The following is a 15,298-nucleotide window of genomic DNA, read 5'->3' on the forward strand; positions in this document are numbered from 1 at the left end:
TCTTTTTATAAGAACACCATATTGGATTTGTTGTTGTTCAGTAGCTAAGTCACATCCGACTCTTTGCGACCCTATGGACTGAAGCATACCAGGCTTCCCTGTCCTTCACTATCTCCCAGAGTTTGCTCACACTCATGTCCATCGAGTTGGTGATACCATCCAACCATGGCATCCTCTGTCAACCCCTTCTCCTCCTGCCTTCAATCTTTCCCAGCATCAGGGTCTTTTCCAGTGAGTCAGCTCTTCGCATCAGGTGGCCAAAGTATTGGAGCTTCAGCTTCAACCTCAGTCCTTCCAATGAGTATTCAGGATTTATTTCCTTTAGGATTGACTGGTTTGATCTCCTTGGTGTCCAAGGAACTCGCAAGAGTCTTCTCCAACACCAGTCTGAAAGCTTCAATTCTTCAGCATTCATATTGGATTCGGGCCCACCTTAGTGGCCTCATTTTAACTTGAGTACCTCTGTAAAGATGCTATTTCTAAATCTGCTCGTATTCTAAGGCAGGGGTCCCTAGCTTCTGGGCCGCAGACCAGTAGTTGTCCATGGTCTATTCGGAATCAGGCTGCAGAGCAGGAGGTGAGGGGTGGACCAGCAAGTGAAGCTTTATCTGTATTTACAGCTGCTCCCCATCATTTGCATTACCACCTGAGCTCCGCCTCCTGTCAGATCAGCAGTGGCATCAATATTCTCATAGGAGCGTGAACCCTACTGTGAACTGTGCATTCAAGAGGTCTAGGTTGCACGCTCCTTATGAGAAACATCCCCAAACAATCCTCCCCATACCCCTGTCCGTGGAAAAAATTGTCTTCCATGAAATCAGTCCCTGGTGCCAAAAAGGCTGGGGACTGCTGTTCTGTTTGGGGGACCCCAAAGATATTTGGGGTTAGGGCCTGATTTCAGCATATGAATTGGTGGAGGGGGGGAAGGCCTGATTTAATCCATTAACAGTTCACACAGGCTACCCTGACATGGCTCCAGGCCCCCAAGTAAAGACACTCTTCTCACAAAGGACACTACAGGGGCTCACAGGGCACCTCCCAGGAGCCAGACTCTCCTTGGGCTGGGCTAATGGCCTTACTAGTGGCCTTACAAGTGGGCACACCGAGCAGCCCATTTCACAGATGAGTAAACTGAGGTTCATGTAGCCCGCAGCCTGATACAGTCAAGCTGGAGGTGGAGCCTCTTCAGAGGGGTGCGTGCCACCCCTCCTGGGCCTGGTGGTGACCGACTGCCTCCCCCGTCTCCCTGCAGGCCTGAGCCGGGCTGGGCTCCCGTTTGGGCTGATGCGCCGGGAGCTGGCATGTGAAGGCTACCCCATCGAGCTGCGGTGCCCGGGCAGCGACGTCATCATGGTGGAGAACGCCAACTATGGGCGCACAGACGACAAGATCTGCGACGCCGACCCTTTCCAGATGGAGAACGTGCAGTGTTACCTGCCGGACGCCTTCAAGATCATGTCCCAGAGGTGAGGGGCTCCAGGAGAAAGGGGTGGCAGCAGTCCCGAGGGTCCCCAAATCAGGTGCCTGTCCTCTGTGCGCCCCGTGGCCAGCACACCCTTTCCCCTTCACCCTTCCTTGTAGGCATTCGCCACGTTTCCTCAGCAACTACTAGGGCCCGGGTGCCATGCAAACAGCCAGTAAGACCCAGCCCACCCCCCGTCAGCCTATCACCTCCCCAGGCTCTACCCTTCGCCAAGAGCCCGTGGCCTGCAGATGCTCACCCCAAGATTAGCGGGGGCTTGCAAGTAAGAGCCATAGCAGGACAGGGGGAGGTGTCAGAGGAGCTGAGGGGTAGCCCAGAGGGCTTCCCTGAGGAGGTGACATCTGAACATGGACGGCAGAAGGTTATGTGCTTGTGTCAGACAGGTGTGTGAGAATGTGAGGGAGGGAGTGAGTATGAAGACTGTTCCTTTCTGTAAGTGTGTGTTTGAGTGGGGGGGCGGTGTACAAAGCTACACACTCAAGCCAGACCACCTGGAGCTAGTCAGCTCTTCCTTCAGATTTTACGCAGATTTAGGACTTCCCTGGTGGTCCAGTGGTTAAGAAGCCGCCTGCCAATGCAGGGGACACGGGTTCGATCCCTGGTCCGGGAAGATCCCGCATGCCATGGGGCAATTAATGCCGTGTGCCACAACTACTGAAGCCCGTGCGCCTAGAGCCTGTGCTCTGTAACAAGAGAAGCCACTGCAATGAGAAGCCTGAGCCCCACAACTAAAGAGTAGCACCCGTCTCCGCAGCTAAAGAAAGCTAGCACACAGCAATGAAGACCCAGTGCAGCCAAATTTAAAAAAAAAATTTTTTTAACCCAGATTGATTGCTGCTTCCACACCAACCACCCCCGCCCCCCCACGGCTGCTTAGAGCATCCTCTGCCCCCTCTCCTTGCCTTCTCTTGCCTGCCTGCTATAGTCTGTTCCCACCATAGCAGCCAGAGAGCACTTATGAGCACTTGAGTCAGGTCCTGCCCTCCTCTCAGATCCCTCCTTGGTGCCCACCTCACTCAGAGCAAAAGCCTAAGTCCTCCTCAGGTCCACAAGGCCGTGGACACTCCGCAGAGTCCTCTCTAGTCCTCACCTTCTCCATGCTCCTCCTCACTGGGCTTCAGTTACCTGGCCACTCCTTACACTCATCACCCATCTTCTGCTAGGGCCTCGGGACCTTTTGTGCTGGCTCTTCCCCCTGTCTGGAATGCTCTTCCCCAAAACCCACATGACTCCTCCCTGCCCTTACTCAGGTTCTTTCATTTGAATTATGTTTTTTGCTGCACCCTGCTACTAGCACGTGGGATCTTATTTACTCGACAAGGAACTGAACCCACGCCCCTCTGCACTAAAAGCACAGAGTCTTAACCACTGGACCGCCAGAGAAGTCCCCCATTCAGGGATTTTTTTTTTTTTTTTTGCCTGACTAGCCTCTTAATGAGGTCTACCTGGCCACACTCTAAAATCACAGTGCCCTGCCCCACTTGCCAGCCCCTTCCCTGTTTCTTTCTCCTAGTCCTGACTTCTGCCCACAGTTCCATTGGCTACATTGCCTCTTTATCATGTCTCCCTTGTGTCTGCCCTCCCCGGGCTGTCAGCCCCACAGGGAAAAGGCGTGCTGTCTGTCACCACCGTGTCCACAGCCAGCTACACCACAGGCGCTCACTGAGTTTTTGCCAAATGCCTGAGAGAGAATAGGGTTCACTCCAGGACCCTGAGCAGAAAGCTAGAAAAGGGAAGGAGGCCTGGGAGCCAGCTCCACAGCTCCTCGGGGATTCTAGAATACCTCACTGGATGGGGTCATCAGAAGCCCTCTGAGAGCTTGGGGCAGGGAATGGGCGTGGTCAGGTGGCTCAGGTAGGTGGGCCGGACCGGAATCACTTCATTCTCTCCCTTCCACCATTTCTTTCTCAAACATCTACTCTCGAGATTTCCCTGGTGGTCCAGTGGTTAAGGCTCTGAGCTTCCACTGCACGGGGCATGGGTTTGATCCCTGGTCAGGGGCTTCCCAGGTGGTGCTAGTGGTAAAGAACCCACCAGCCAATGCAGGAGACATAAGAGACACGGGTTCGATCCCTGGGTTGGGAAGACCCCCTGGAGGAGGACACAGCAACCCACTCCAGTATTCTTTGGGGACTTCCCTGGTAGCTCAGACGGTAAAGAATCTGCCTGCAATGCAGGAGACCTGGGTTCAGTCTCTGGGTCGGGATGATCCCTGGAGAAGGGAATGGCTGCCTACTCCAGTATTCTTGCCTGGAGAATCCCCATGGACAGAGGAGCCTGGTGGACTATAGTACCTAGGGTCACATAGAATAAGACACAACTTAGCACAGAGAAATAAGGTCCACGTGCCATGCGCTCATGGCAAAAAAAAAAAAAAAAAACCTCTTTCCCTGCAGCGATCTTCTCCCTCTTCCCTAATTTCCGTCTCCCAACACCCCTGCATGGACCATCCCAGTCCAGCCTCCCTTTTCTCCTACTCACTGCCTCTCCAGATTCTCCCTGCCCGCTTCACTCAGACCAGCCTCAGGGTCTGTAGTTTTTTCTGCCATCTCCCCAAGTTGCTTTCACAGAAACTCACCTAGTTTCCAACACTCATGGGGTCTCAGTTCTGGGGCAGGGGAGTGGGGTACACAGTAGTGCAGTCACTGGGGCCGAGGGAATGTGATGAGGCCACTGCCCCACCATCTTCACACGTGGAGACTACGTTAGTTCAGGGTCCAGCTCTGTGACTCTGACAGAGACACCCCAGAGTAAGTACAGTGACCTAAACAGGATCGGCTTCCCAGGTGAGGCTAGAGGTAAAGAACCTGCCTGCCAATTCAGGAGATGTAAGAGACGCAGTTTCTATCCCTGGGTTGGGAAAATCCCCTTGAGGAGGGCATGGTGACCCACTCCAGTAGTCTTGCCTGGAGAGTCCTATGGACCGGGGAGCCTGGTGGGTTACAGTCCACAGGATTGTAAAGAGTTCGACATGACTGAAGTGACTTAGCTCACAAACAGAATCAGAATTGAAAAGACCCCCAGCACCTGCTTCTATCTTAGTACTGAAACCCTGCCCCCCACTTCCACCCTGGGGCCAATCCCTTAAAGGCTACATCATACCCACTCTTACCTCCCAGGTTAGGACTCAGTCACAGGCACTTCCCAGCAGGGGAGGCTGGACATGCGGTTTTTCCAGGAAGGCCAGCATTTCTCCCATCCAAGTACTAACCAGGCCTGACCCTGCTTAGCTTCCGAGATCAGATGATCGGGCGCGTTCAGGGTGGTATGGCCGTAGACAAGGCCAGCATTTCTATGTTTCTCTTTTTGTTTTCATGGAGGCGAAATCCACTTAACAAAAGATTCACCATTTTATTAAAGTGAACAGTTCAGTGGCGTTAATTACATTCACGATATTCTGCAATCTCTGCCTCTGTCAAGTTCCAGAACATTTTCATCACCTCAAAAGGAAACTCCGTCACCCTGAGCAGTCACTCCCCATCCCTCTGCCCTCCCCTGAGTCCCTGGCAACCACTCATCTACTTTCTGTCTCTGGATTCGCCTGTTTTGGACATTTCATATAAATAGAACTGTGAAACACGTGGCCTCTGGGGCTGGCTTCTTTCACTGAGCGTGATGTTTTCAAGGCTCATCCATGGTGTAGTATTAGAGCTTCCTTCCTTTTTTATGGCTGAATAATACTCCATTGTGTGGATAAGCTGTGTTCCGTTTATCCACTCATTCGTCAGTGGGTTGTCTCTACCTTTTGGTGATTGTGTGGATGCTGCTGCTGTGAACATTCATATACAAGCATTTGTACACAAATATACCTTCAGGGTTGCAGTAGATGAATGCACCTGCTTTCAGTTTTTTGGGGAATAGAACTAGTTCTTTGGTTCATAGGTAACGAAGTCTCTGTTTAACCATCTGAGCTCAGTGTTATATTTTTTAATTTATTTATTTTTAATTGAAGGATAATTGCTTTACAATATTGTGTTGGTTTCTGCCATACATCAACATGCATCAGCCATAAGTATACATAGGTCCCCTCCCTCTTGAACCTCCCTCCCACCTCCCATCAGTGTTTTATATATATATATATATTTTTTTTTTCAGTGTTATATTTTTGAAAAAAGGAGTTGAGGGGTGGGGGTATGAGGAGATGCTCATGAGTTAAGCACTCATTGATTAAGAGCAGGACTGAAGTGAAGACACAGGAGCCCCCTCTGCCCCATACCTGTCAGGAAGCCCCCGCACCAAACCACTTCTTACACACCCACAGTCAAGTTGCTGTCCTGCTCAGCCAAGACTCGGCCTGCTCCAGGAAATGGAGACCTTGACCATGGGTAAAGACAGCAGAGAAGAAACATCTTTTTGTTGTTGCTAAGTAGACTTCCCATTACATGGTAGCCAGACTCCTGAGAAGTTGACAGGGACTTGGGGGAATTCCACATGGGGAACCGAGGATGGTTTCAGCATGAAGGGACAACTCTGCCCCTCTCTGGCTGCAGAGCCTCATGGCAGCTCTGTCCAAAAGGTGGGACATATCAAGACCTGGTATGAGGTGGCAAACACTGAGCATTCCATCAATAGCATGTTCACAAAGATACCACCTTATATGTATGGCTTCACATCTTATTGAACAAATGACAAGTTTTAGGGTCAATTTATGGGGGGAAAAAAAGACATAATGGCACAGGTGACACTCAGGATGAAAGTGATGAAGGGTGACTGGAAAAAGAGTTTATGGAGTGACCCCTCTGGCATAGCCCTGAGCTTCCTGCTGTGCCAGGCCTGAAAATGGAAGAATCCTATCTGGAAGGAGAGAGCAGACAGGAAACAGAAAACAACACCCACATAAGGCCCTTGGCATGGTCTCCATGGTTTCTTCCCAATGTGGAGATGTCCATTCCTCTCCTGACCCTGGGCCTCCCCTGCCCAGTTCCAGGCTCGTCTTTTCCCAACCCCCCTATCTCTCCTCCACAGGTGTAACAACCGCACCCAGTGTGTGGTGGTCGCTGGCTCCGACGCCTTTCCGGACCCCTGCCCTGGGACCTACAAGTACCTGGAGGTGCAGTACGACTGTGTCCCCTACAGTGAGTCATCTTGTTCCTCATGCGACACGGGCCCTTCCCTCTCCCAGAAGCAAGTGAGGAGGAGACACCTTGAACACACACACACACACACACACAAGGCCCATTTGGGGCCAGGAACACAAGGGATGGCTGGACCCACTCCCTCCCTCACAGACACCCTTGTCCACACTGCTGTCTGCCCCACCCCACCCCTTCCCTTGACTCTGTCCCCATCCACTGGGCACCTTCTCCAACTCTTTTTACTCTGGCCTGCTCACCTTGCTTCTTCACCTGCCCTTGGCTTAGTTATACACTTCAAGGCCACACTTCAAGGCACACTTATCTCTCCTCTCCCTGGGCATTGACCTCACTGCCATCTAATTCCTCTTCCCCAACTCTTCCCACATCCCTTCCCTTCCTGACCACCTCTTAGACACATGCTCTTCCCTCTAACCCCACTTCCTCTCAGCTCCCTCTCCTTTCTCTCATCCTTCTCACTCCTCACAGGCCCCCACTCCTGCCCCTTCCTAATCCTGGAAGCTGGACATTATACCCATAGAGAGGCAGGTCACCCTCTGAGGCCTGGCAACATATCTCATGTGAAGGGCTAGGGATGTCTTCCACAGATTCCTAACTCTTGGTTGGTTTGCTTATTAGCATGCTAGTACTTCCTGTCTGCACAGGAAGTGCTGCCATGTTGGACTGAGGGTGGCACCCAAGCATCCTGAGGAAGGTGATCTGGGGAGCCAGGGGCCTGCCATTCTTGCACCCGACCAAAGGAAGCAAACCATGGACAGGGTCTCTCCTCCTCAGCACCCCACCCTTAACATGGCCCTTCTTTCCAGCCCTCATGCTTCCCTCCTCCTTCCCCATCATCCATTCCCTCCTCTCCACCCCCAGCTTCACGTAGTCAACCTGGAGGTAGGGCCCTCTGGGCAGAGGTGGGAGGAGGCAGGGCCGCCAGGGTGTCTTGAGTGTGGGGGGCAGGGGCGGGGGAGCAGGAGGCCCTGTGACTCTCCCTCCTCTCCCCTCCCACCCCAGCCTTCCCCCCAACCCCCAACCTTTGATTTCTCCTCGCAGGTGACCACAGACGTGCTGGGGGAGATAGGAGCCTCATGTGCTTCCATAGCTTTCTTCTTTTACTCCTTACCCTTTCCTTTCAGCGACCGAGGCCTCCAGTCATCGCCTGAGGGGGACGCCCATCTGATCCTTGAAGCCTCCCCACAGCACTGGGGACACTGCCCACCCCCTGTGGGCTGGGCCAGCAGGGGAAGGGGGACAGGAGTTGGGGAGCACAGCACAGTGGAAAAATCTAGAATGGGTTCGAGGTTCAGCCCCGGCCCTTGGGTTTTCTACTGGAGCAAAAGACTTAAATTCCTCTGGGCTGCTGCAGAAGGAGGCGAGAGTCCAGGAGGTCATGTGTGCAAGGCACCCAGCCCAGGGCCCAGCACAGAGCCCACTTGTGGTGGCAAAGTGCTGGATGTAAACTCCCCCCACAGGGCAGAGACCTCATCTTCAAACCCCTCCCCAGCGCCCAGACCCAAGCCTGGTTCAGGATGTGCTCAGTAATGGTTTGGGTGCCCTTTCAATCCAGTTGAGCCTATACCTTCCTCTGTGATGGTGGGAGGGGATCAAACACCTCTGAGATGCTGCCAGGACTGTGGAGAACATGGGTAAAAGCTCTTTGTGCACCCCCAGCCGTAGATGTGAAGGAGACTGCACCCATTTTGTCAGTCGCGTTGCCTCACTTCATTAAACCTGTTTGCTCATCTGTAGACAGGATTCTTGAAACGCTGCCAGAGGGGTGCTTAGCACGGTTCCTGTCACCTAATAAGTGCTGAGCACTTAGTAGTCGTTACTTTTCTTCTGACCATTCACCATGACTTTTACCAATTATTACTGCTATGGGTAATCGAAAATAAAACTAACACCAGATGACAAACCCAGTTTCTCCTGAGACCAGCAAGATAAAAAGCAGGGGGGAAAAAAAGTCTCCTGGTCCAAGTGGTGTCCAAAAGCAAGTGGGGAAAAAAAAAAAAACCACATGAGTGGATACCATGCAGGTAAAGAAGTAGGGAAGAGGTGTAGAGACTTCCTGGAGCTGAACCTCTCAGTGTGGGTGGGAGGGCATGACCCACAGAGACCAGGAGGACTCAGGGAACGGGCAGCCCCCAGTCTGATGGGAGAGAGCTACCTTGAGCCCTGGGAGAAGCAGAGGCACACACACACACACTCTCACACTCACAGTCACTGATACGGAGGCTGTATCTGGGGGGCTGGGCTAACTCCTGGTCCCAGAAGAAGGCTGGCATTCCAAGGGTGATGGAAGCCAGGCCACCGAACAGGGAGGCCTGGCACTCACTCATCCCCAGACCTTTCTTTCTCTGAGCACCTCCTGTGTACCAGGCCCTGGGAGAGGCGCTGGGAAGGGAGTCAGACACTGCTCCTCCCGACAGACAGGTGGCAGGAGAGTGAGGCCCTGGTCAGAGGTTCCTAAGGGGCCGGGGGGGCCCAAAGCCTGGAGGGGGCACAGCCTGGGCAGCCCCTCTTGCCATGGGCTTCAGAGGCTGGGGTGACCCCAGTGCTGGTCGGGGGTGGGAGCCGTGGGTGTGTGGGGCACCCCCTCCCCTGGCACACGAACCTGACAGGCCCGACTAACGCTGGATTTACCTTGCAGCTGAGCACAGTCTAACCCGTGCCCCCTTCCTCCCCAGGTGCTGCCCGCCTGCCCATCCCGGCTGCAGGCTGGGGAGCTCCCAGCTCCTGGGCCCCCAGGGGGGAGCTGGGCAGAGAAACTGAGCCTCGGGCTTGCCCCCGGGGGAGCGGGGGAGCGTGTCTGTGCCCCCACCTGCTGTCCTGCCCCGTCTGTGATGTCCCCCCAACCCCAGCCTCTTCCCTCTCTGCCTGCGTCTCCCCCACGGGGCTCTTGGAGGCCTCTCCATCATTCTGTGTCCGACGCTGCCACCCTCTCTCTGTGTTGGCTTCTGGGGTGGGGGTGGGGTTCTGAGGGTTTTGGGGAAACTCAGCTGGACTCTTTTTAAGGCCAGCACAGAAGGGGAGGGCATTCTGCGTGTTTTCTCTGTGGTGCTCCCAGGCTGAGGGAGGCACTGAATGCCCTCCTGGGCCCCCGGTTCTAGCAGGAGGGCAGCAGACAGGGCTGGAGGGGACCAAGGGGATCCTCCACCCCCCCACCATCCCTTCCTGGTGCCCCCCCCAGGGGAGCTGCCTCCCAGCTGGGGCTCCCCCTCCCCAGCCTTGCTGCACTGAGGGTGCCCCTTCCGGTCTGAGGGCTCTGTCCGTCTGCCTACCTGTATACCCCCTCTCCCCACCCCACCCTGTGTCTCTCTTGGTCTCTGTCCTCCCGTGTGTCTCCCTCCACCCTGTGACTGTCTCCCCGACATCCTCCCTAGGAGGAAAGGACGTGGGGGCGGGGGCTGACGCTACCTTCGGGGTTGGGGAACCAGGAGTGAGGAAAAGAAAGGAAAAGGGGGCGTGTTGCCAGAAAAGAAACGAAAGCAATTTAATCTTTTTTTTTTTTCTCTTTTTTTCTTGCACATTTTTTTTTTCAATTTGTTTTCTCTCTCTCTTCCGATGCTTAAAGTAGAAGTGGAGCAGAAAGGTAAACGCACTGTTACCAATGCTAACCCCTAACTCAGACTTTGTTTTACCTGTACCACACTTATGTGACCTGCCCTCCCCTCCAGCCCCTTCTTCTGCCCCCCACCCCCCAACTTGGTCCAGTCGCTCCCCCCCCACCCCGGTGTCCCCACCCCTGGTGGGGCCAGCCCTGGTGCGACTGGGCAACCCCAACCTCCAGACACCCAAGGGAGCTTCTCTGAGCTCGGGCAGGACCTTCTGCTCTCTCTGCCTGTCTCTCTCTCTCTCCTCTCACTCTGTCTCTCTCTCCCTGTCCCTCCTTTCTAGTCCCTGGCCCTTGCAGGGGTAGGGGGAACCTGACCTTCTCTCATACTTCTTTTGCCTCCTTCAGGAGAAGTCTATAAGCATCCAGGGTGGGTGGGGAGGGAGGGACCCTCTTCCCTGGCTCCCGACTGGGGGCAGAGGGCACGGGGGAGCCGTCTGTCTTCTTTTTTCTTCCTGCCCCAACTTTTGTGTCTGGTTCAGGGGAGGAGGGAGGGAGGGGACACCTTTGTTTTCCTTTTGGGGAGCAGATTACCTCCTCCTTCTCCTCCTCCTCTCTCTCTTTCTCTCTCTCTCTCTCTCTCTTTCTCTCTCTGGCTCCTGGTGGTTTAAGTTCCTTCTGGTTTGGCGTTTCCAAGGCCCAGAGCTGTTTCGGAGCACGGAGCACCAGTTTTCCCCACCCCCACCCCATCCTCCACCAGCGGGGGGTGGTGGGGGGCAGCCCCTGGGGAGAGGGGTGTGAGTTGCCCCCAGCCCGGGGAGGGCGCCTGCCAGATCACTGGGGGGCCGAGAGGGTGGGGGGGGGCGGGCCTCACGGTTGGGGGAGCGAGGGGCGGGGGAGCGTTTTTTTTGTTTTTTTTTTTTCCTTTGGTTCTGAAATACTTGCGAAGCTGCAGTCAGGGTTTCTTCTGGGCTGTTGTGGTTAGAGGACCAGAGAGAGGGGGGCGGGGGAGGCACAAGCTGGGTCTGGGGGCTTCCGTGAGCACCGTAATTTCTTCCTTCAGCAGTGGAGGAGAGGACTCCACGGCGGGCAGGGAGGGTGGCTGGGCCGGGCTTGGCTATCGGGGAGGGTCACTGCCTCCCCTGAAAGTCGTGGGAAATGGACAGCTCTGAGGCGAGGAGGGGAGGGATGACCTTTCAGGATCACGTTGGCCTTGAAATTACGGTGGTCAGTGGAGCTTCCCCTTTGAGGGAGGCAGGGCGGGGTCCCTCCGAGCTGCTCCCCTCCCCCTTGTCCCTTCCCCCATCTCATAGAGGCCTGGGCCACCAGCCCACCGCCCTGCCCCTCACTGCACCCCACCACTCTCTCCCTCTCTCTTTCCTGGAGTCTCTCCGCCCAGCACCAGACACTCTTCTTGCAGGCCCGGTGGTGGTCGGACACGCAACCTGGGATCTTTTCTCTTCAAGGGATGGGTGGGAGGAGGCTGGAGGGCAGAGAAGGCTTTGGGAGCTTGGTGCTGGGTCAGGGTCCTTGCTGTCAAAGGCCCTAAGCAGGCCCTTCCTCATCTTCTCCCCCTTCCCCCAGGGTAACCTCTAACCACGTTTTCCTTCTCCATGCCCTGCCCACCAGGCCGGGCTCTGAGACCTCCCACTGCCCACCCCCACCCGCCCCCCACACACAAACACATCTGCTCAGACATCACAGAGCTGGCTGGCGGGCCCGGCTTGGGGAGAGGGAAGACCCAGGCCTAGGAGAAAAGGGCAGAGGCCAGTGGGCTGGACAGAAGGTGCAGGCTAACCCCTCAGGGCACTGGGAACACAGCGCTGGAACCCCAGGCTTCCCTCCCCCCACTAAAGCAGGGCATGCGCCTGGCTGCTTTGTGACTCAAGACCCCTGGATCAAAATGTCCCTGATACTGTGGAGGGAGGGCTGGAATCCCCAGCCACCCACCTAAGCCTGCTGAAGAATGAGGCTGGAATTGGGGGAATGAGGAATGGTTCCTGGTCAAGCCCCTCTAACCACTGGGGCCACTCCCCTCCCCAAGCCAGCACCAAGTCCCAGCCCTCTCTTGTCCCCTCGGGCCGGCTGCTTTGGTGACAGGCCAAGCAGGAGCAGAGAATTCACTACAAACTCTCACCCTGGCCGGTCCTCGGGTTCTGCTAGTAGGGAGCCGAGAGGGAGGCCCCCAGCCATCCTGGTTGGAGGGGTCTTACCACTATGGGAGGAGAAGGAAGGGAGCCTGGCCACACTGTTTGTGCCAGTCCAGACTCCCACCGGGTCAGTAAGGGGAGCCCAGGAGTAGGTGGCGCTGGGTCGTGACTGGGCAAGGGTGGGCAGGCCGTTGGTGGCCAACGAGATGCAGTTGAGGTTTTCCTCCTTTTCAGGGAATGGGGGGGTGGGGCGGGGGCCCCCCACCTTTCTGACATCAGCGCTGCCTTGGTCCCTCCTCCCGAGCCGGGGATGGTTGCAGGTAAATCGGGTCCGGGAAGGGGAGGTGGGGGGCCTGTTGGGGGCGGGCTGGGTCTTTATCCTAGCACCTGGTTCCCTCCCTGGCCCCCTCTGAGCTGGACCTGGGACTGCCCCCCCAAGGGACCCTCAGTCGGGCCTGGGCCTTGGAGTGAATTCTCTGCTCACCCCCTCTCTCCTCGCCAGCGCTAACTCTTTCTTCCCAGGTGCTCTCCGGCGTGCCTCCCTTGGAGCCAGGACCTCGCCGAGCGCCCCCACACCACCACTTGTCTCTCTTCCCTCCACACAGCTCTCCTCCCCCCTCCCCAACTCTCCCGGGAGTCCCCTCCCTCTCTGCCCTCGCCCCACCACCCCTGTGCACCAGTATCAGTGTCTGCTGCTCAATAAACCCCAAGAGAGACCCTGCCGGCTGGGGGCAGGGCGGGGCACCCCTCAGGAGGGGCTGGACTTTTCCGAAAACCCTTCCTCAGCCCCTGATTTCCTGGGTGCTGGGTGGGGGGTTGTCACAGGCTGCGTCAGGAACCTTGGGTGCCTCTTTCACCCTGGAATAGGAGTGCGCTCCTGACACCCACCCACAGTGGGTACGGAAACATCACTCTACCTTGCAGTTTTTGCAGGAGGAAGAAAATGGAGTTTAAAAAAAAAGGAAAAAAAATATATATATATATATATATATATCTGTGTCCTGGTGTGGTTGGTGAAAGATGGGACCCTTGACCCTAGCTCTTCCATAGGAGTGCAAATGATGGCGAAGGGACAGGGCCCTGAGTCCCTGGAACCTCAAAGCTGCCAGTGGCTGCAATGAGGAAATCTCTCCATCCCCCACTAAAGGCACAGGAGACTGACTCTGGGATGGCTCTTGCCAAACCCCATATCCCCAGCCTGTGGGGTCTCTAGCAGCCAGGGAAGGAAAGAGGGGCACCTCCTCCCCCCAAACCCCACTAACCCTGCTCTTAATGGCCTCCAGGGTTGACATCTCCAGGGAGAGGGGCAGCTGGGCGGGGCAGGGGTCCCAGCCCAGAAACCCCCTTCCCATCACCAGCCCTACCAAGCAACCGTGACTGCAGCAGCAGGAGGGGACAGCCTGGCTCCCCCCGCTGGCCGCGTGACCAACTCGCCTCTCTCTCTCCCCTTCCCTCGCCACCCCCCGCCCCCCCCGCTCCTCCTCTCCCCGTGTCCTCCCTGCCCCTCCCCGCCCGACCCAGTCTTCGTGTGCCCAGGGACCCTGCAGAAGGTTCTGGAGCCCACCTCAACCCACGAGTCGGAGCACCAGTCTGGCGCATGGTGCAAGGACCCACTGCAGGCGGGTGACCGCATCTATGTCATGCCGTGGATCCCTTACCGCACGGACACGCTGACGGAGTACGCCTCGTGGGAGGACTACGTGGCGGCGCGCCACACCACCACCTATCGCCTGCCCAACCGCGTAGACGGCACAGGCTTCGTGGTCTACGACGGCGCCGTCTTCTACAACAAGGAGCGCACGCGCAACATCGTCAAGTACGACCTGCGCACGCGCATCAAGAGCGGGGAGACGGTCATCAACACGGCCAATTACCACGACACCTCGCCCTACCGCTGGGGGGGCAAGACCGACATCGACCTGGCAGTGGACGAGAACGGGCTGTGGGTCATCTACGCCACTGAGGGCAACAACGGGCGGCTGGTGGTGAGCCAGCTCAACCCCTACACGCTGCGCTTCGAGGGCACGTGGGAGACGGGCTACGACAAGCGGTCCGCGTCCAACGCCTTCATGGTGTGCGGCGTCCTGTACGTGCTGCGCTCGGTGTACGTGGACGACGACAGCGAGGCGGCCGGCAACCGCGTGGACTACGCCTTCAACACCAACGCCAACCGTGAGGAGCCCGTGAGCCTGGCCTTTCCCAACCCCTACCAGTTCGTCTCCTCTGTCGACTATAACCCTCGCGACAACCAGCTCTATGTCTGGAACAACTACTTTGTGGTGCGCTATAGCCTGGAGTTTGGGCCACCTGACCCTAGTGCGGGTGAGGACAGCTCGAGTTCACGCCCCAACACCCCCTGCCCCTGGGTCTCACAGCGGAGGGGGGTGCACCCTGAGCTCCTGGAGGACCTGGAGATGTGTTCAGGGGAACCCTGGAGGTCACAGACGTAGCAACGTGACAGGCTGTTTTCAGCACTTTGCAGTTAGCTCCTCTGATCCTGCAGTCTGAGAGCCAGGGCTTACTGTTGCCTCATTTACAGATGAGGAAACCCAAGCACTGGGTGGGCTGCCCCGGTGGCTCAGATGGTAAAGAATGCGCCTGCAGTGTGGGAGACCTGGGTTCCATCCCCGGGTAAGGAAGGCCCCCTGGAGAAGGGAATGGCTACCCACTCCAATGTCATGGCCTGGAGAATTCCATGGACAGAGGAGCCTGGCAGGCTGCAGTCTGTGGAGGTCTCAAAGAGTTGGACACAACTGAGCGACTTTCACATACAGAAGCCCTCGGTGGATGTGAGATTAGCTAGCTTGCTTATTTGAGAAGCTAGACCAAGGACTCTGGGCTTGGCTAAAAGCCAAGCTGCACTGAGTCTCCTAAGGGCGTTTTGAGCCCTGGAGCCCTTTCAACCCCAGTCTTGGGTGGGAGTACCAGTAAAACAGCAAAGCTGAACTGCTGATATTGACTAGGGTTGGGGACCCCTCCGCAGTCTCATTCTAACCCTTCGGCTACCCTGAACCAGCTCTGCGCAGCCCCA

The 15,298-nt window shown here is 56.3% G+C and overlaps 1 protein-coding gene across 3 annotated transcripts in view; it reads left to right on the forward strand.

Moving 5' to 3' along the window:
- ADGRL1 (adhesion G protein-coupled receptor L1) overlaps positions 1-15,298 on the forward strand; it is a 49,814-nt gene that overhangs the window by 21,448 nt on the left and 13,068 nt on the right. The window contains exons 3-6 of one of the 3 annotated variants that reach the window (XM_043911227.1): positions 1,253-1,466; positions 6,449-6,558; positions 10,139-10,156; positions 13,789-14,589. In XM_043911227.1, the coding sequence (XP_043767162.1) occupies positions 1,253-1,466; positions 6,449-6,558; positions 10,139-10,156; positions 13,789-14,589 (1,143 nt within the window). The remainder of the gene's footprint in view (positions 1-1,252; positions 1,467-6,448; positions 6,559-10,138; positions 10,157-13,788; positions 14,590-15,298) is intronic. The other 2 variants (XM_043911228.1, XM_043911229.1) reach the window with 2 other exon arrangements.

Source organism: Cervus elaphus, chromosome 9 (assembly GCF_910594005.1).
Source record: "Cervus elaphus chromosome 9, mCerEla1.1, whole genome shotgun sequence".
In the NCBI taxonomy this organism is placed as follows: Eukaryota; Metazoa; Chordata; class Mammalia; order Artiodactyla; family Cervidae; genus Cervus; species Cervus elaphus.